Below are 22,076 nucleotides of genomic sequence, written 5' to 3' on the forward strand. Positions count from 1 at the left end.
TAGGCCGGAAACTCTGAGCGTTGCAAACGTATGATTGCAATGTTGCTACATGTGAACAAGCAAGGAGCAGTTTTCTCATTTTATTTAATTGTATAAAACAGCAGCCAAGCATACAGATAGCCAAACTATGCGATCTAAACTTCCATCAATGTTTTCTACAGTGATGATACTTGTAGCTGGGTGCTTTGGTTCACACTTGAACGTAAAAGTGGTATGTTCTTATGAACTCGGCAGGGACATGGAAAGAATGAACATGAACAGGCGCCAACTTTTAGCTTTTATTTATCATCACCCTACACTATATATTCATGATACAGACATTTACAAGTGTACGTAGTCACATGGTCATAATCAAACAGGTTACAAAAAGGCATGCAAAAATTTGCACTCACTATCAAATGATGATACTGATCTGTCGCTATCACAAGCATTGCCTCTTACAGCAACTGGCGTTCTCACACTCTCAGGCATAGCATACATACTATTCGAATTTGTGGTGTCCAAAACTCAGAAACCAACAAAAATTAGAGGTGGTTCTAATTTTCCCTTCGCCACTTTCGGCTTATGGCTTTTAATGCTGCAGCAGCCAGCATTCAAATGCACTGATGCTTCTGGTGCCTCTAGCATGATTTAATGGGGCTACTGTCTCAACAGAAATTGTTCGTAAACTCTGATGGTAGTACCATAAGCTTCACCACCAAAAATATTTGTGCGAAAACTTTTCGCAGCATTTTTTTTTCAATTTGCCTCTCCTCAATCAAGTAGCTCAAGACTGACTGCACATAAATATTTTGTATAAGTAGCTAAAGTTACAAATGAGTGAAAAAGTAATTTTATGGTTCACTATGGTCTCTTCATGCTGTTTGGTTCATGCCAGAATCACTGCTAAAACCTCATTGATACAGAGCAAAATAAATTATCAAAACCAAGAACATTGACGTGCACAACAAAATGTTCAAGATAACTGTGTAGCAGGCATGTCTCAAAGTGAGCCAACGTCACAGGTTACTAACCAGCAAACCTTTACGTGCGACTTTGCAAAACATGCTCGACACGTGCTTCTCAAGTAATCTATTTCACAGCACTGCAATGTAGCAGAAGCTATCTTGAGTGTTATCTGTGGTTCCTTTCATTTTATTAATAGGACTTGCATTCAGAACTTGTATCTGCTGACATCTACTGACGTTACACAAGCCTGGGGCAAGTTAAAGACAAATACACTATATGAGGCCTGTAAACTCAAAAAACTGTGCCATGTACAGTCCAAACCGCTGCCAATTCTGGGCACCGAATAAGAAGAGGAAATACGCCAGCGACTGATTGCGACAGCACACCAGAGTGCGTTGGCGCTGCATCAGCGTGGCAGAATGCACCATATTGAAAGCAATCAAGTTCGCGAGTGTGCCACTATTCAGGAGCAATTTTTAATCAAGCCCATCATGAAGAATGAAATGGAACAATACAGTGAACTAATGTTCCATGACGTGGCATTCAGTGATGCAACAGCAATGAAAATTTATAAGTTTTCCAAAAATAACCTTGCGAAAAATGAGCTTCAATTCTACAACACACACATTGAACTCACTGGAGAGGAGGCACTTCTAATATGCACTGAGACAAGGCATCAGGACAACACAAAGTGGCGAAGAGCTCGAAAAGTGAGGAGAACAGGGAGAATATGTCACGCTTATTTTACATACAATTCAAAAGATCCAACATCTTCGGAAAGCAGGGTGTCAAAAATGCTCTCCGAAAGCTTCTGGGGAAATAACGCTACTCGTTATGGTAAACACTGCGAACAATTAGCCATTGAGAAATACAATAGCATAACCAGAAACTACGTTTCAAAGATCGGTTTCGTTGTTCACCCCAAGGTTCCATGGCTTGGATACAGCCCAAATGGTGTTGTTTTCAAGAATTCCAACCCTGCAATTTTGTTGGAAGTCAAGAGCCCTCTACTGGGAAAAGCTTCAACTGCTGCCTAACTTGCTATGCAAAAGAATCTTGCCTACATAAAGAAGAATGGCGAAAACTTCACTGTGAACCCTAGGCATGCATACTTCTCGCAGATGCAGCTTGGCATGTTTCTTTTGAACTTGGCTGTTACACACTTCGTAGTGTATTCAAAACTGGAGTCAATGATAATAACTGTGCATAGAAATAATGACCACATCGACAAACTTGTCTGCAAGCTGCAATTTGTGTATTTCAAGCATGTTTTGCCGAAACATGCTGAGCTTGCTTAATGATAAGCAGGCTATGCATTTCTGTTCAGTAACATTTGGCCTCGTTTACCTGCTCTGCCATGTTAAGTTCTTAAGGACTGAGGGTAGTGTAAATTTAATAAAATCAGATTTAGATTTTTTGGTTGTTTGTGATGATAGAGCTTCCTTAACAATATTCAGTTCCCCACACATTTTTGTGTGTTTTGATTAAGCTGAACGACCTGGCTTTTGAAGACCAACTGACGAGCAGCCAAGTCCCTTTTTTTCTCGGAGCGTGCACAACCTGGGGTTCCTGGCTCAAGTGAATACAAGGTTACTTGCTTGAGCAAGTTAGTATCTATTCATTGTTACGTTATTGCGCACCACTTACATGACGAAGACTTTTGTAGGGCCACTGTGATACCATACTTTCACAATGTTTCCCATAGCCTGAAAAAGATTGGGAGCCGTGTCTGAGTGCAAGCGGTTCTTCTGGCACCCCGTAAGTTCTCATCACTTTGCAGGGTAACAAAGAAAACTGTGACAGGAACAAATGCTTGCACAACTAACCACACCAACAAGTTTGTGGATTGTGTCGAAAAAGTGGTGATGTGGCACCGCTCTCGTGCGGAAAGAATTACGTAGGCCAGAGGGGAAGGTGCGTTAATAAAATGACTCCGGGAGCAGAACAACACTGTGCACAAATCTGTACAAGGACACCTAGGCTTGCATTGTCAAGATTGCGGATGTCAGCCGAAGTTCTATGAAACCAAGGTGGTCGCTATACACAGTTATTAGATGCGCGAAATCATTGAGGTGTCAGAGATTATTCGACTGCGGAATGGCTGCGTCAGTATGCCATCTGTGGGACTAAAGCAGAAGGATGTTGTATCTGTATTCGTAATGTAGGGTTGTGCGATAGGTATGTGATTTCTTGGCATGTGTGCTTATCAGCGGTGTACTGTTTACATTTTTGTAAATCAATCTTTGTCAACATTTTTTTTCTAACCATGAAACACGATTGTACAAAAGCATCATGTGTCCGTCTAATAAACTCAGTTATAAGTTTTCGCTTGTGTCCATGTGGTTTAGTCTTTGTCGCCTAAGCGGTGTGCAATAACATAAAAATCAAGTGACTGGTTTTTAAAATTGAAACCAGTAGTTCTTATTAGCGTAACAGACTTCCAGAAAAGTATTATGGCTACTTAAAGATACTTGACGCTGCTTTTCTTAACATTTAACATGTGTTGCATTCACCTAGGCCTATTGCCTTGTGTGTCCAAACGTGCATGTAGGCGCTGTTCTGTGCATCCATATTCAGTTTAGTTGCACTACTGTTGATTTTGTTGCGGTGGCAAATCATATTCTTCCTTTATTTATGTGGAGCTTCCACAAACCGTGGCGGAGACGCAGCGTTTCAGCGCGCGCGAGACGCATGCCACGTCAGCTCCGTCGGAAATCGACGAATGTTGTGGACTTTTGGCAAATATCCTCCACCAGAAACTGGTTTCAGCGTTTCGGCGAAGCCATCAGGAACCTCTGGATACCTATTTTATCCAGGTAGGCCCATTTTCCGCCAATATACGACTGGTTGAACACCACGCGACGCCCGAGCCCGGCTAAGCCTAACGCCGACGAGGCTTACGCCCGGGCTCCCCAGCCATGGCAGCGTCCACGAAGACAGGCTACGACCCCAGCACGATGCAGTGGGTTGACATCGAGGTGGCAGAAACACGGGAAGACCCCATACCAGGTGAAGACGAATATCTTCAGATCATGGTTCGCCAACTGCAAGAAAAGCTCGCTAAAATGATGCCCCAAGGCTCGACGGCCGCCGCCCAGCCACAGGCTCGCAAAACAGGATCAACACCCGCAGCTTGCGTTGAGTCCCCGCGGAAGCTGGCGACGTGGAAGCCAACACACACGCCTCGAATCCGGTCGGACGAGTTGGTTATTGTGCTTAAACCAAAAATAACCATGGATCTGCACGCTGCGTTCGGCCCAGACGAGATTGGCACAGCAGTGCAATGCTTCAACGGCAGCACCACGAACGCTGGTATCTCCGTGTGGCCGGTGTGGGACCAAAACATCGTTGTTGTAGGTGTGAAAACGGAAAGCCTGGCCTCGAAGCTCATCGGGGACATCACGCTGACGATCGGGGACCGCCAGGTACCGTTTCAAGGACATTTGAAATCAGCCGGAGAAACCTGCAAGGGTGTCGTCACCGTCGCAGACAATGAAACTTCGGAATCCCTTCGACGCAAGCTCGAGTGGATCGACGGCGAAATTTTGTATGTGCGGAAACTCGGAACATCCAATGTTGCAGTGGTGACCTTCAAAGGACGCCGCGTTCCAAGATTCATTCACTACTGCTGTGAAAACGTGCCAGTGCGCTACTACAAGAAAACGGTTCCGGCATGTTACCGGTGTGGAACGGTGGTCCACAGACCGGATGCGTGCCCCAATCAGGACAATCAGCGGTGCATTCACTGTGGTGCGAAGGTGGAACTCACTCTGGAGGGCCCAGTGAAGCACGATTGTCAGCCCGAGTGCCTTATATGCGGTGAAAACCATTTCACCGGCTCAGCGCAGTGCATCGGAAAATTCCGGAAGGCATGGAAGCCCGCTCTAACACAGCGGCAACATGGACTAAAAAACAAGCAAGAAGAGCCCTCAGCAGCTCTCAGGAGTGACGAAAAAGTGAAGCCCATGCATAACAAGCCCAAGCAGATCGAAGCCCCAGCCGGACAGAAGTCGAGGCCGTCTACCTTCGGCGCCGAGGATTTCCCGCCACTGGCAAACCCGCCCAAACAGGTGAGCAATTGGGTAGGGGTCTCCTCTCAGTCTCCCATCACCACCACTGCCTCCCCCTCCCATCCTGAAATTTTAAAACAATCGGAAGCCATGAAAAAAACGCATTAAAACTCTGGAACGCGAAAATCGGGCGCTGAAGGCGTCGCAGGCTGCTATTTCTCCACCACCGTCGGAACCGGTGGCTATGCACACCTCCGACTGCTCGGACGATGAGCAGGACACTCAGTCAGACGTATCAGGTAACACTAGTGTGTCTAAAACTGTAGTAGGTGCTTCGAACGACATAGAAGGTCGACTAAGCAGACTAGAGGCTAAACTTGAGGAGCAGAGCAAAATGATCTTAGAACAAACCAAGCTTACAGTACAAGACATTATTCCGCAGCAGCTGAACCTATCAGTTCTAGCCGCTATGCAAGACCTCAAGCAAAGCGTTTTGCCAATTCTCACAGCCAGTGTACTACAAATCATTCAAAATTGGCTCACACCCCAATTGGACGAACTCAAAACTAGCATTAAGACAACAGAACAACCCCGACGCCAAATTGTTCATCGTAACCTGGCAAATTCTGAATCCGAGAGCAACATAGCCCAGTCGTTAACAAACCAAACTGAGTCCCCCACGCCTCTCCAGGCTCCCACGCTGGCTGCAGTGGCGAAAATGACACCTCCTCAATAATAAATCCATGATGGCAGGCAATTCTAAACATAATAATAAAAGCTCCAAACAACAGCAACTCGATATTTTCCAGTGGAACTGCAGGGGGTTTAAAGATAGGAAAAAGAGGGCCACTCTTAATCTTTTCCTGCAGAATCAACATTTTACCCCAGCAGTTTTGGCGCTACAAGAAACCGGCTTACAGGCGAAATTGCCTGGTTACAACTCATTTCAGCGAAGTGCGTCCACCTGTGTTCTCGTACACAAGGAGTATACCGCTTGTCAGATAGACCTTGATCTGTCAGAGGCGCATGAATACACAATGGTCAAAGTCCTTCTCAATAAAAGACGAGATCCTAGCTTGTACATTCTGAATGTATACAGTTCTCCAAAATCTAGGCAATGTGTCTTCAACGAAACGTTTTATAAAGCGATTAAGGAAGGAGATAAAGACCCACTGGTGATTTTGGGTGACTTTAACGCCCCCAGCTATCATTGGGGTTACACCCGCGAAGTCCCCAAGGGACGGAAATTGGCAGAACTCATATCCACTCTTCGTCTATCGCTTCTCACAGATCCAATGAAACCCACTAGAATAGGGAATTCTGTAAACCGAGATACTTGCCCGGATCTATCACTGACTAAGAACATTTCCTACGCAACATGGGAAAACTTAGAAGAAACGCTCGGCAGTGATCACTGTCTCCTCAGAATCACACTCTCCGGCAACATAGGCTGTAGAACATGGAGTCAAGCTAAGCTGACAGATTGGACAGCCTTCCGCTCACAGGTGATCCCCTCTGTGCCAGGGGCGGGAGGATATACGGGATGGGCAAAACAGCTCCTTGCAGCCAATTCCAAGTGTCTTAAAACTATAAAGACAACGGAAGACACCCCCACTGTCGATAAGTACCTGCTCCACCTTTGGGACGCCCGCAGAAGCTTAACTAAACGTTGGCGAAAAAACAAATTCAACCGCAAGCTTAAACTTAGAATAGCCAAGTTGAGTAAGCAAGCGGATGAATATGCTGCACAACTGAACGAATTCCATTGGATAGAACGGTGCAATGTTATAGCTAAAGAAATGAATACAAGGAAAGCATGGCGCCTTTTTCGAACTCTCGTGGACCCCGCCCAAACCCGAGGAGAAGCGCAAAAGCAGCTCCGTCGAGCCCTGCACAGTTTTCAGGGAACCAACTCCCAGCTGGCTGATGATTTGTGTGCTAGATACCTAGGTCGCACCACGGATCCCAACAGGAACGCATATGAATACGCAGGTAGAGAAAACAGTCAGCTCGATGCCCCTTTTGAATTGTGCGATCTGAAAGCAGCACTGAAAAAAATGCGCAGGGGCACTGCCCCGGGCCGAGACCTGATCACGGTAAAACTGTTAGCAAATCTGTCAGACGATTCTTATCGGCATCTATTGCAGTACATTAACGCGATCTGGGATGGCCAACCACTGCCAACTGAATGGAAAACTGCGGTTGTCACATTCATCCCCAAACCAGGCAAGCAAATCAGCACGGACAACCTCAGACCTATATCATTAACTTCATCTGCCGGCAAATTGATGGAAACAATGGTTAGAGACCGTCTCGCCACGTACCTCGAGAGCAAGGGGCATTTCGCAGATTCCATGTTTGGCTTTAGGCCACACCTGTCTGCGCAAGATATCCTCTTGCAACTAAAACGAGACGTTATCCAACCCATTCCCTCGACGCACAACGACAGAGCGATCCTTGCACTAGACCTTAAAGGCGCATTCGACAACGTTAAACATGAAAGCATCCTGAAAAACTTGAGTAGTGTCCATTCCTGTAAGAAAATATTTGCCTACATCGGAGACTTCCTCTCTGAGAGACTGGCGTTCATACACATAAATGACGAGGAACATGGACCATTCAAAATGGCGACGCGGGGAACCCCGCAAGGAGCTGTCCTGTCTCCGCTGCTATTCAACATTGCCATGATGAAGCTCCCGCAAGCATTGGCAGTAGTGGAAGGAATATATCATGCAATATACGCCGATGACATAACAATCTGGACGAATCGGGGCAGTTTAGGAGAAATTGAAGACCGCCTGCAGCAGGCCGCCTCTATTGTGGAGGACTATGTGGCCCAGTGTGGGTTGCAGTGCGCTCCATCCAAATCTGAATTCCTGCATATCAGAGAAAACATTAAAGATAGGACGACCCTGAACTTGATGGTATCAGGATCAACAATACGAGAGGTTTCAGAACTACGAATCCTTGGCCTTCTGATTCACAACAGAACAAAAAACAGTACCACGCTAGACAAGCTACGGAAAATTGGAGAACAGGTAGGGCACATGATCTGCCGAGTGTCAAACAAGCGCGGGGGGCTACGAGGAAGGGACGCGATTCGGCTCGCCAATGCTTTTGTAACTAGCAGGATTCTATATTCAATACCGTACTTACAAATGACTAAACACGAAGAGAACAGAGTCGATGCTATTTTTAGGAAAGTAATTAAGCGCGCACTTGATTTACCCATCAGCACTTCAAATCAGAAACTCTCTGCATTGGGAGTCTTTAACTTTATACAAGAGCTCCAAGAAGCCCACCTCACAAATCAATATACGCGTCTTACGCAGACGCCCCCCGGGCGGCGCCTACTGGACCGCCTCTTGATCCGGCACGAATGCGAAATCGAAAACGCGGAGCGTACTACTGAACTTTGGAGAACAAAACTCTGGATGTCCCCGCTTTCCCGCAATATGACCAGGGAGGCGCACCAGGGTAGAAGGCAAGCGCGCGCTGAGGCACTTGAACAACGACTTGGCTCCCGTAATGGGGTCTATTACGCCGATGTGGCCGGGCCGTCACCTAGGGGATACTACACGGCGGCGGTAATACATCAAGGAACGCAGGTGGACTGCCTCACTTTCAAAGCCACAAGCTCAAGTAAGGCGGAGGAGGTGGCCATTGCACTGGCAGTATCCCATCCAAACTCAAAACAAATAGTTAAAGACTTCGGAGAGCCTGCGAGAGCTATCTTCCAGGAGAAATCTCTCCATTGGCTAATAGACTTTTAAAATTCAGCATCAGGAACCGCGATCCTACCTCAAAACGTCTTATATGGACTCCGGGACATCAGGGTCTACAGGGTAACGAGGCTGCACATGCAGCGGCCCGCGTGCTTGCTTCCCGGGAAACTCCCCGTTCCCCTGATAGACCTGAACGTCCCCCACCTTTAACACGGTTTCGAGAAATCAAAGAATACTACATTGAGCAACGCCGCTTGTATCCCGCACCAGCGAAGGGACTCTCGAAAACGGAGGAGCGCATCCTGCGGCACCTACAGACAAATACGCTGCTCTGTCCAGCCATACTAAAATATTACGACCCAAAAACAAGTGGGCTGTGCCAGTACTGTGGGGAAGTGGCCAACACTTACCATATGGTCTGGGCCTGCCAAATGAACCCAAAATGAACCCCCTTTCCCAACCCCACCAGAGAGGACTGGGAGACGACCCTACTCAATAGCTCCACACTAGAGGAACAGCGAACTCTAGTTCAGCGGGCTCGGGTGGCGGCCTCGACTAATGACGTCCCGGACTAGGGATGTCAACCAGCCCGGTGGGGATAAAGGCTATCTGGCACAGCCAGCATCAATAAAGGTTTTTTCCTTTTCCTCCTCCACAAACCGTGATTTCGAATAATTGTATCTGCACCGAATGCAAAGGAACCATGGAACACATAGAGAACACAATGTATCATGTTTATTTAAATAAAAAAAGCCCCCAAAACTGCCACCTTTGAAACTGTTCTCTGACTATTTAAAAGGCCTGCATGGCCGCAGTAAACACTATGAAGGCGGTTTGGGCGTAATGCTGCGATATGATTTGGTGCAATTGATCGCTATCATCAGTATTCGGCCAATAGAGACAGAAGTTACAGCAAAGCAAACCAGGAACAAAGAAAGGGAGATGATTCATGTCATGATTTCATGGCAGATGATCTATTCGAACGAAACAAGAAATTAACTTTTTTTTAACTTCAGCTCTCTATATGTTGAAGCTATTTTTTGTTACCTTTGACCAATTAACAGAGCAAGCTAAAAAATTTGGCAGATCTGACATACTATGAGAATCTTATGTTATACGAAACATGTGCAAGGGAAGTGACTGTGATCTAATTGATCCAGGAATCACAGCACTCGGGGCAAACGCTCGCGCTTGGCTCCTCTCGCTAAAGGCGTGACCCTGTGCGGCACGTAATCTTCTTCTCTACAATACCCCGGCAACGAAGACGAGCCATCTTGGCAAGTCAAGGTGACGAGAGTAGGAGTGGGTCGTGATAGGGCTTGAGACGACTCACGTGGACAGTCTCACGACCAAGGCGTCGCTTGTCTGTAGATGTGTGACCGGCTCGATCACGTATGTTACGTGAGATCGACGTTCGACCACGCGATAAGGACCGTGAAACTTGGGGCCAAACTTAGAGTACAGACCTGGGGAGTGGAAGGGCAGTCGGAGCCAGACGAGCGAGCCCACGGCAAAAGTCTCGACTTGCTGGTCGTGGTCGTGGCGGTCTTTTTCGAGTGCTTGCTTGTCTGAGGTGAATAATCAGGCCAACTGACGACACTCTTCTGCGTGGTGCACAATTTCAGAGAGAGGGTTGAACTCTGAGACATCGGGATGATACGGCAAAATGGTGTCAAGGGTGGAGCATGGCTCACGCCCATATAAAAGAAAGAAAGGCGAGAAGCCTGTGGTTGACTGCGTCGCGGTGTTTTACGCATAAGTCACAAATGGAAGAATAACATCCCATTTCGATTGGTCAGAATTGACATACATGGAGAGCATGTCTCCTAGCGTTCGGTTGAAGCGCTCAGTTAGACCGTTGGTCTGCGGGTGATAGGCTGTAGAGGTGCGGTGCACCGTGCGGCATGCTCGAAGGGGTTGTACAACTTCGGATAAAAAGACACGCCCTCAATCACTCAACAGTTCACGTGGTGCCCCATGGCGCAGTACGAAGCGTCGTAAGACGAAATTGGCTACGTCACGTGCACCAGCCGTAGGTAGTGGAGCCGTTTCAGCATACCTCGTCAGATGGTCGACCGCGACAATGATCCATTGACTTCCAGTGGCAGTGTATGGAAGGGGACCATATAAATCAATTCCAACGCGGTCGAAAGGGCGCGCAGGACACGGTAGAGGCTGTAATAATCCGGGTGAATGGGCCGCTGTTTTTCGTCGTTGGCATAATGAACAGGACCGAATGTATTTTTGTACAAAGGTGTACATACCACGCCAGTGATAACGCTGGCGGATCCGGTGATATGTTTTTAACACACCAGCGTGAGCATGTTGTGGGTCGGCGTGAACATACGCACACACATCACATCGCATGTGGCGTGGTATAACCAAGAGCCATTTACGGTCATCTGCATGATAGTTTTTGCGGTATAGTTGCGCATCCCATATCTCGAAATGTATGGCTTGGCGGCGAAGAGCGCCTGGGCACGCAGACGTTGAGGAGTCGAAAAGAATGTTGAGGAGAGATTTTATGCATGGGTCTTTCCGCTGTTCATACGACATGCTTGAGACGGAAATGGGAGTGATGGGAAAGTTGGCGTCCGAATGCAGGTCTGCGCTGGATCTCACTGGTGATCGTGAGAGGGCGTCTGCATCAGAGTGTTTTCGTCCTGAGCGGTAGATGACACGAATGTCGAATTCTTGTAGGCGAAGAGCCTAACGTCCAAGGCGACCTGAAGGATCTTTTAGCGACGCCAACCAACAAAGTGCGTGGTGGTCTGTCACAACGTCGAAACTCTGTCCATACAAGTAAGGACGAAACTTGCTTAACGCCCGAACGATTGCGAGGCATTCTTTTTCAATTACGGAGTAGTTTATTTCCGCTTTCGTGAATGCGCGGCGTGCATATGCGACGACGTACTCTGGAATACTGGGCTTTCGTTGCGCGAGTATGGCTCCCAGACAAACGCCACTGGCGTCTGTGTGCACTTCAGTGGGGGCACTTGGATCGTGATGGCGTAGAATGGGTGGCGACGTAAGCAGGCGGCGCAGTGTAAGGAAGGCTTCGTCACATGCCGGGGTCCAGTTGGAAGGATTAGCTGGACCATTCAGTAGTTGCGTAAGTCGGGCTATTAATGCAAAGTTGTGGACGAATCGGCGAAAATACGAGCACAAGCCGATAAAGCTCCCAAGTTCTTTGAGTGAACTTGGCTTCGGAAAGTTGGCTACGGCTCGAAGTTTGTCCGGGTCGGGGCAAATTCCATCCTTTGACACAACGTGACCAAGTATAGTAAGTTGGCGAGCCCCGAAGTGGCACTTCTTTAGGTTAAGCTGGAGGTTTGCCTTAGTAAGGCACTGAAGAATTGTGCGCAGATGGTCGACGTCGGTAGGGAAATCAGGAGAAAATACGATAACATCATCAAGGTAACATAAGCATATCTGCCATTTAAGGCCACGTAAAACGCTGTCCATCATTCGTTCAAACGTTGCAGGTGCATTGCACAGACCGAATGGCATAACCGTGAATTCGTATAGGCCATCCGGCGTAACGAACGCTGTTTTGGGACGGTCACACTCTGTCATCAGACTGAACGTAAGTCCAGCGAAGAAAAGAATTCGGCACCTTGTAGGCAATCGATAGCGTCGTCGATGCGGGGACGAGGGTACACATCTTTCGTGTAATTTTGTTCAGTCGCCGGTAGTCGACACAAAATCTAATCGAACAGTCTTTTTTCTTCACTAGCACAACAGGTGAAGACCAGGGGCTAGAAGATGGCTTGATGACACCGCGCTGAAGCATATCGTCCGCGTGCTCTGCAATTACACTTCGTTCCTAGGGTGATACGCGGTAGGGGCGTTGCCGCAAAGGAGGATGCGTTCTAGTGTAGATTGTGTGAGCGACGGTGTTAGTTTGACTCAGTGCCTTTTGAGGAAGGTCAAATGAATCACGGAATTCATGCAGAAGGGTTATTAGCTGGTTCCGCTGATCCAGAGGAAGCTTGCTATCGATGGAACGATCGAAGATATCCGAGGAGTAGTCATCTCGCGTAAAAGGAGGAGTAACAGCGTTCAGTTGAAGTTGCTGGCCAGGGTCATGGGACTCAATAGGCACAATAACGTTGTCATCAACAGGAAGAACATAGCCCAGTGTTTCGTGAGCTTTTGAGGTGACAGGGCAGGAGCTAGGATTGCAAACGACAATTCCGGAAGTATCTTGGTGAGGTGGCAGAACGGCGTATAACAGAGACGTACCATGGCGGCGACTGAAAACGTGAGATGGATAGAACGCAACGGTAGAGCCGGACAATTCAAAGCGATTGACGGGGACAACGATGGCACTAAGAGGGGGAGCATATATGTCGGAAGCAACAAGAAGCTTGCCAAGGTGAGTGCGCTCATTGTCGGTAGATGGCGCATCAGAAAACACAGAAAATTCAACTTGCGCGCGAGCGCAGTCAATTACGGCATGGTGGCGTGACAAAAAATCCCATCCAAGTATCACGTCGTGGGAACAAGTGGCCAACACGAGAAACTCAATGTGGTACAGGACGTCCTGAATGATGACTCTCGCCGTACATGCTCTGACTGGTCGAATAGGTTGCGTGGTCGCGGTATTCAGCAATACGTCGGAAGGCGACTTTTCGTATCGAACGGCAGAGTTTTTCACTCATCACAGATACGGCGGCACCCGTGTCAACAAGCGCAAGAGTTCGTCGACCTTCAACAAACAGTTCCAGAACATTTGTGGGGGACGGGCGAGGACTTCTACAATGCGACGATTTCGCAGCTCGTGCCTCAGGAGCTGCGGCAGTCAGTTTTCCGTCTCTACGGGGTTCGGTCGGCGACGCAGCGGGGACGGAGAATGGTAGCGGCGTGGTGAGGATGAGCGACGGGGACCGAATGGTCGGTAGTCGGCAGCAGGGTGGTGTTCTAGTTCGGAAGGGGACGGGCCGCGTTGCACTGATTGTCGGTCGCATTGACGAGGCATTTCTTGTTGCGCGTTGTACGGGGCCGGGAAAGAGTCGTCAGAGTACCTCGGAGCTGCAGCCGAGCCCGTTGCGAAGCGCAAGCGACAGAAGCGCGCCACTTGACCTGGATATCCGCATGCGTAACAGATTAGACGTGGTATGTCAACTGTGCGCCAAGGCATGACGATAGTTATAGCGCGAGAACAAAACGACGACACAGAGACAAGAAGGACACGAAAGACACGAGCGCTAACTTCCAACTGAGTTTATTGCGCAGAGCACGAAAATATATAGAGGAGACAGTGACCATGGCACAAGAGCAGAACATGAGTAAGAAAACCAAAAACAAACAACACAAATACAAAGGCACTGAAAAACAGCAAAGAAAAGCCTAGAAGAAACCGAACCAGAAAGGTAAAGCTACCTGCCCGCACCGAATCCTTCGAGGAACCTGCGTTCCTTCTCGGACTAAGCCATGGAGGGCTTGCTAATCCAAGGCACCTGTTCGCGTTACCTGCCCGCACCGAATCCTGTGAGGAACCTGCGCTCCTTCTCGGACAAGGCCACGGAGGGCTTGCTAACACAAGGCACCTGTTCGCGTGCCATCTGCGCAGCCTCGACAATGACCCGGGTGCTTACATCTCTGTGTTTGTACAGCGTCGCTGTTTCCTCGAAGAGGGGAACACACTTGCACTCAGTGCAGTGCTGGGCAAGAAAACCATCTTTCCCGTTTTTAACATTGTTCGCGTGCTCTCTCAGCCGATCGTTCAGACACCTTCCGGTCGTTCCGACATAACAAGCACCGCATGAAAGGGGGGTCCTATAGACGACTTCCCGGGAGCAGGCCGCATACCTGTTTCGATGTTGAACTCTGCAATCTGTTGATGATTTTGTTTTCAGGGGGTTGGTAGATTTGGTGAGGCTGATTAATTTGAACGGTGCTGAGAACAGGACACGAACTCCAACACGTTTTCCAATTTTTTGAGCCTATGTGATATCTGGTGTATGTATGGAATCACGGCTATCCTTTCACGTTCTGTATCCGTGTTGATCAGATTCTGTCGCGTCCTATGCTCCGCCTTCATAGTCCGCAGGATCGTCTCCGCAACCGACGCGATAAACGCCTCGGGGAAGCCTGAAGCCTTAAGGCGGGAAACTTGAGCTTTGAAGCTCGCAGAGATATTGTGGGCGCAAGACCTATTTAAAGCATTCTCAAGGCAAGTTCGTGCTATGCCTCGCTTAACTATCTTACTGTGAGCAGAAGAAAAGGGGAGTAGAGGTTTCTGCGCACGTGGTTCATAACACCAACAAATGTGCTGTGGGCTAAAAACCAGATTTAAATCCAAAAAGCGTAATTTGTCATTATCGGGCATTTCATGTGTCACCACAAGAGGCTGCAAACAATTTTCGAACACGCCTATAGTTTGAGTGGCCAACGAGTGAAACATAGAAGACTTACAATTTAGAATAACCAAGAAATCATCCACGTATCTAAAAATTTTGACGACATGCGAGCCTTCTAACTTTTCCTGCAGTTTTTTGCCCATTTTTGCCAATAGAAGATCACTGAGTAGAGGTGCTATGCATGAACCAATTCAAACACCCTTTTTCTGCAGATGAGTGCGATCATTCCATTGAAAGAATGTAGACGTAAGATACAGCAAAACCAGGTCAAGAAAATTCCGCGAACTAATGCCAGTTTTTAATTGGAAGTTCAATTCCCCGAAAATTTCTATGTTATCCCTTATACATTCTAGTACCTCATCGTGAGACAGCGAGTACTGCGACCGAATTGAGTACACTGCAAACCGCCTGTGGTCACGTGAGCTTGCCAGCCTTCGTGCACAGCGCCCAACTGAGCCTCGGCAATCGGGTGTCGTCCACTCATGCAGTGACGTTGTTCTCCCAGACTACGTCCACAACACCCTCGCTTTAGGTCCGAAGTTCGCCGTTGACCGAGGGAGGTCCGCACCCGAGCTTCTTTCAATGGTGCGCTCTGTGGCTGGCCATGCTTCACCTGAGGATTCAGACAGGTGCATCTCAGAAGGCGTCGACGTGCTCCTACGGGGTAAGCCTACCAGCAACAGCCTTCCGGTGCGGAAGACGACCAAGTTTCTTAGAGACAATGAACTTTGTGTCGTGCCGTCAGATAAGGAGGGTGGTTTCGCCGTTCTTCCTAATAGCTTGTACCTGGAAAAGGTGGTCACAGCTATCGAATCTGTTTTCAAATGTTGTACCGACATTCGTCTAGATAGGGTAAAAACGCAGGCCAGGGAAATGTGTCGTAAACTAGAGTTAAAACAGTTAGCACAGCACATTAGAAAAAGTGACAAAAATGGGCTCAGCATGTTTTTTTCTGCCAAAACACATAAGGTTGACATGCCTTTCCGTGTCATTGTGACAGAAAGTGGTACGTGGCAAAAGCAACTCGGCTTGTTTATTCAGACCCATCTTAAGTGTCTAAAGATTGATGACCCATTTGTGATCAAAAACTCGCAGGCTCTGATAGAATTTTTCAAACGGTCAAATCAATCTAATCTTTTCAGTTTTTCTACTGACATAAAGGACCTATACTACTCGCTGCCTCACGATGAGGTGCTAGAATGTATAAGGGATAACATAGAAGTTTTCGGGGAATTGAACTTCCAATTAAAAACTGGCATTAGTTCGCGGAATTTTCTTGACCTGGTTTTGTTGTATCTTACGTCTACATTCGTTCAATGGAATGATCGCATTTATCTGCAGAAAAAGGGTGTTTCAATTGGTTCATGCATAGCACCTCTACTCAGTGATCTTCTATTGGCAAAAATGGGCAAAAAACTGCAGGAAAAGTTAGAAGGCTCGCATGTCGTCAAAATTTTTAGAAACGTGGATGATTTCTTGGTTATTCTAAATTGTAAGTCTTCTATGTTTCACTCGTTGGCCACTCAAACTATAGGCGTGTTCGAAAATTGTTTGCAGCCTCTTGTGGTGACACATGAAATGCCCGATAATGACAAATTACGCTTTTTGGATTTAAATCTGGTTTTTAGCCCACAGCACTTCTGTTGGTGTTATGAACCACGTGCGCAGAAACCTCTACTCCCCTTTTCTTCTGCTCACAGTAAGATAGTTAAGCGAGGCATAGCACCAACTTGCCTTGAGAATGCTTTAAATAGGTCTTGCGCCCACAATATCTCTGTGAGCTTCAAAGCTCAAGTTTCCCGCCTCAAGGCTTCAGGCTTCCCCGAGGCGTTTATCGCGTCTGTTGCGGAGACGATCCTGCGGACTATGAAGGCGGAGCAGAGGACGCGACAGAATCTGATCAACACGGATACAGAACGTGAAAGGATAGCCGTGATACCATACATACACCAGATATCACATAGGCTCAAAAAAATCGGAAAACGTGTTGGAGTTCGTGTCCTGTTCTCAGCACCGTTCAAATTAATCAGCCTCACCAAATCTACCAACCCCCTGAAAACAAAATCATCAACAGATTGCAGAGTTCAACATCGAAACAGGTATGCGGCCTGCTCCCGGGAAGTCGTCTATAGTACCCCCCTTTCATGCGGTGCTTGTTATGTCGGAACGACCGGAAGGTGTCTGAACGATCGGCTGAGAGAGCACGCGAACAATGTTAACAACGGGAAAGATGGTTGTCTTGCCCATCACTGCACTGAGTGCAAGTGTGTTCCCCTCTTCGAGGAAACAGCGACGTTGTACAAACACAGAGATGTAAGCAACCGGGTCATTGTCGAGGCTGCGCAGATGGCACGCGAACAGGTGCCTTGTGTTAGCAAGCCCTCCGTGGCCTTGTCCGAGAAGGAGCGCAGGTTCCTCGAAGGATTCGGTACGGGCAGGTAACACGAACAGGTGCCTTGGATTAGCAAGCCCTCCGTGGCTTAGTCCGAGAAGGAACGCAGGTTCCTCGAAGGATTCGGTGTGGGCAGGTAGCTTTACCTTTCTGGTTCGGTTTCTTCTAGGCTTTTCTTTGCTGTTTTTCAGTGCCTTTGTATTTGTGTTGTTTGTTTTTGGTTTTCTTACTCATGTTCTGCTCTTGTGCCATGGTCACTGTCTCCTCTATATATTTTCGTGCTCTGCGCAATAAACTCAGTTGGAAGTTAGCGCTCGTGTCTTTCGTGTCCTTCTTGTCTCTGTGTCGTCGTTTTGTTCTCGCGCTATAACTATCGTCATGCCATACCAACTAGCCCAAGCTGCCACACTTCTATGTGCGCCAAGGGTTTCCGTTATAGCGCTGTTGTGTTGCTGGAAATGGCGTCGTTGGTACTCGTAGAGGTTGGGGAGTCGGCCGAAGTGGAGGTCGTGGTGGAGTAGCAGCAACAGCAGCGTAAGTCAATGGCGCGGTGACAGGTGTTGACTGAGAGACGAGCAGCAGCGCCTCAGAGACCTGCGCCTGTATTACCTGTCTGATGGCGGGCGCGAGACGCTCAGAAGAAGGTTTCGTTGCCGGTTGATACGACAGACACGAAAGTTGTCGGGCCACCTCCTCGCGCACATATCGTTTGATTTCCGACATGATTGTGTTGTTGTCTTCACCTAGGGACAATGCCGCGAGAGTTTCGTCGGTAGCCCCTGGCCGCCGTGTCATGACCCGTTGTTTGCGCAATTCCTCGAAGCTCTGGCAAAGAGTGGCGAGTTCGGACACAGTACGGGGGCCCTTGGCCAGCAGCATCTGGAAGGCGTCGTCGTCTATCCTCTTCAAGATGTGTTTGATCTTGTCTGCTTCGATCATTGAAGGGTGAAGGCACTTGCACAAGTCGAGCACATCCTCGATGTAGCTTGTGAAGCCTTCCCCCTGAAGCTGTGCGCGTCCCCGTAGACGCTGTTCGGCACGGAGCTTGCGTACCTCGGGGCGACCGAATACATCAGTAATGCGTAGCTTAAAAGCACCCCAAGTGGCGAATTCCGAGTGGTGGTTGTTAAACCAGAGACTCGCTACCTCATTCAGGTAGAAGGGTACATATTGCAGCTTCGATAAGTCATCCCACTTGTTGCTTGCGCCTACCTTTTCAAATGTTGACAGCCAATTTTCTACGTCTTGCTCATCGGTACGTTTGAAAAAATGTGAATCGCGCACGCGTAGCGCAGTGGGCACGATGACCATTGAAGGCTGGGTCGTACCTTGCTGGGTGTTTTCTTCAGCCATTTCTGGGATGGCAGGTAATTTCCTGTTGCGGAGTTCCAGGTTGAGTTACCCAGCACCTCCACCACTCTGAAACGGGGTTTATTGGCGCAAGTAGTACTTGCACTGCAGGCCTATTGATGCGGAAAGCGGGCGGCAGCAACGGACCCAGGAATCACAGCACTCGGGGCAAACGCTCGCGCTTGGCTCCTCTCGCTAAAGGCGTGACCCACTGCGGCACATAATCTTCTTCCTCTCTACACTAAAGATATGCACAAATGTTGTACGCACACACAGTCACATGTGTTTTATATAACCAGTTGTTAAGAGTTCTGTAACAATTCCAACAGCAACGTAGATATTACCAACATCAGAAGTGGTTAACTTATGTGTATCTCTTATGATTGCTGGCTAGTGCAACCTAAACTAGCTTTGGAGGATGGCGCCTAGCCTAACTCCAAATGATGTTAACTCGACATGACGCCTGCATCATTGAAGTACATGGGTAATATATAGGTTTATATAATTAGGTAGCAAGCACCACAATTGACCCTGCACTGGCATTATGGTTACACAGGGCCTTTTTCCAAAACTGTTTCGAGACCTGGTGTGTTACTATGGTAGAATGTTTGAATGCCCCAAAGAATCACCAATGTTTGTTCTCGCCATACCTAGGTAGATAAAAACTGTCAATCACCTTTCTCGCATTAGCATTCTACTGCGACCCATGATAACAGGTATGGGCCACACATGTCTTGAAGAAAGATTTAGACGTACTTGACATGATTGTCCCGTTATGCATATCATGATCATCCACATATATTCCCAAAACCCTCTTATCCTTTTATACTAATTTTGGTCTACCTTAAGTCAAAGAGGCGATCATGAGGCATAGCATCCAGGCTTAGGCGGCGAGACAGATAGCCTGCAGTTCGCTAAGGAATACTTCCAATTTAAGACAGATCAATTCTTCCTCAAATAAACCAAACATCAATACGAAGCTACCGAACTATAATGAGGTAATGACAAAATGTACATACTTCGCTAAACAAATGTGAAAAATATCAGCAGTGGATAGATTAATATCATTTAGTTCCACTGCAAGAACATGCTAATGCACAAAATGAAACAAACCCAAACAATTTACATGCAGTAAAGAAAAAATGCATGCTACTGTAGCCTTAGAATACATGGGAGATATCGGCCTACCCTCTGCCCTTTAGATATGTGTAATGTCACTCGTCATGTGCTCTATACACAGCCATGGTGTGAGCAGTCGGAAGCATAAATGGGTTTGGGAATAATAACGTGGTAGCATTAAAGAACTCGTTTCACAGAAATTCCGGCGTCGGGATCGTTGGTTGCGAGTGAACAATCACCTTGTCCATGATTGAAAAATCGAGACATATGCGAATAAAATAAGTAATGAATTTCCGGGTCCGAGTGAAGATTAAGCTCAGGCTATTTGCGTGGCTAGCAGGTGTTCTACCACACAGCTATGCATATGTTTAGGAGTACATCGAAAATAACTTCCTCAGCTCGGAAATGCAGTTAAAATAACTCTCTTCACAAACACACGTGTCCTGGGTGGGGGGGGGGGGGGGTACAACTGTGCATCGACATAGAAGAAAAAGAAGATGGCTTTCGTTTTCAAGTCTTCTTAGGTGATTGCCCAAGGGACCCTGTGTGTCGGTCCGTTAACTCAATAGTCTTTACATAGCACAATGGTGTGTTATCCCTCATGTTGTGGTGCTCAGCTTTTTTAGCTTCTTCATTGACCTCAGTTTCTGACTACCTGCATAAAAAGTTCTACTACATTTCATTGCGAACACAAGTTCCATAATATCCCTCGAACCTTTTCTCAGAGAGAATAGGGGAGAAGAGATTTACAATTCCACCAATCACAATAAATATTTCATCAAGGGCGCCGACAACTTTTCAAGGTACAGGTTCCTTCAGAACTTGAAAAACTTTCATCCTCTGGATTGCACGCTCGACGAGCACACGTGCCCTGGCTATTTTTAGAGTCTTTTCTGAGTCTTTCGCTGTGAACTGCAGCTTTCGCCATGAACCCCCAGCCCAAGGTTTCCGCATAGCGAGCTCAAGTTGAAACTTTTGTCAACCATGGCATCATCTTCAAAACTGTCGAGTTTTTCTAGAACTTCCAATTTCTTTACGGAAGTCCTGTCCAACGCTCGGCCTCCGAAACTGCAGCTCACAAAAGTAATTAAGCCAGCAGGTGAGACGCCAACAAGAAGCTTTTCTGTTTGTGTACCTTTTTAATGAGAGTATTTTAAAATTCTACAAGAAGCACAGTGCGATTTTTCTACTGCAACCTCTGTGCAGTCTAGCACAACACGTACCTCTTTATATTTTTCAAAGCATTGAGGCAGATTGTTTGCAATTTCTTGTTTGTTTGGCCATAGAACTGCACATTTCAGTACCGCTACAAGGCTACACCGTGCTGTAGAAGTGGCGAGAGATGGCTGTGCGGCTCACAGAAAATAGTGGTGCCATACACACAAAGGGTAAGCTAGTTTTCAATCGCACAAGAACGAGAATGACTCGTTCAAGAGTATACATTTCAGTTACTGCGTCTTCAATCCTGCTCACTTCATTACTAATGGCTACAAGCAAAGTCATTGATGACACACCAGTAAAAGCAAGCACAGTATTATCTGATGTCAGCATATCTACAAGCCTGAACTGCTTCCCTATAATGGAGTCTACATCGACCTGGATGCCTTGGTCTTGTGCGCACATGATGCCTAGTACATCCTTCATGCACTGCGAAAGGTGAAGAAGGGCTTCTGCAACCTCCACTGTTGATAGAGCTGTAGCAGTTGCACCACTAGCACATAGATGTGATGCAGTTTCCTGGCCCTGCTCTTGTACCTGCACGCAAGAAAGATTTCCCATAAAGACAGATTCAAGCCAATGCTAGAGTGCTGAGAATCTTCTAATTCTTGGAAGAAATGATGTCAAAATGATTTAACTTGTTTTGGCTTAATTGCTATAAAAAGCAATTACATAGCTCGTTTGGCTTTGTAATTGTTTTTAAATGCTTCATAGCATCACATGTATACACAGTTGCCTAACGACTGATGATACGTGCCATAGTGTGATGCCACGATCTTATACTGTTTATATCAATTTGTGCATACGGTTGAACCCTTTTATAAGAGGCATACACCGGGGAGCAATTCTTGTCATGTACATGAGATGTCTCTTATGAGCAGGGTACCACGTAAGCATTTTCTTATGAACCCCTATTTAAATCTACGCACACTAGTGTCTCTTATATCCA

The 22,076-nt window shown here is 47.3% G+C and overlaps 1 protein-coding gene across 2 annotated transcripts in view; it reads right to left on the bottom strand.

Moving 5' to 3' along the window:
- Nucleotides 1–264: 264 nt before the first annotated feature.
- Nucleotides 265–22,076, bottom strand: part of LOC119168188 (uncharacterized) — a 57,202-nt gene continuing 35,390 nt past the window's right edge. For both annotated transcript variants that reach the window (XM_075882526.1, XM_075882524.1), the window contains one exon: nucleotides 265–21,664. In XM_075882526.1, coding sequence (XP_075738641.1) covers nucleotides 21,550–21,664 — 115 coding nt within the window. In that variant the 3' untranslated portion in view covers nucleotides 265–21,549. The remainder of the gene's footprint in view (nucleotides 21,665–22,076) is intronic.

This window comes from Rhipicephalus microplus, unplaced genomic scaffold, assembly GCF_043290135.1.
Source record: "Rhipicephalus microplus isolate Deutch F79 unplaced genomic scaffold, USDA_Rmic scaffold_12, whole genome shotgun sequence".
Lineage (NCBI taxonomy): Eukaryota > Metazoa > Arthropoda > Arachnida > Ixodida > Ixodidae > Rhipicephalus > Rhipicephalus microplus.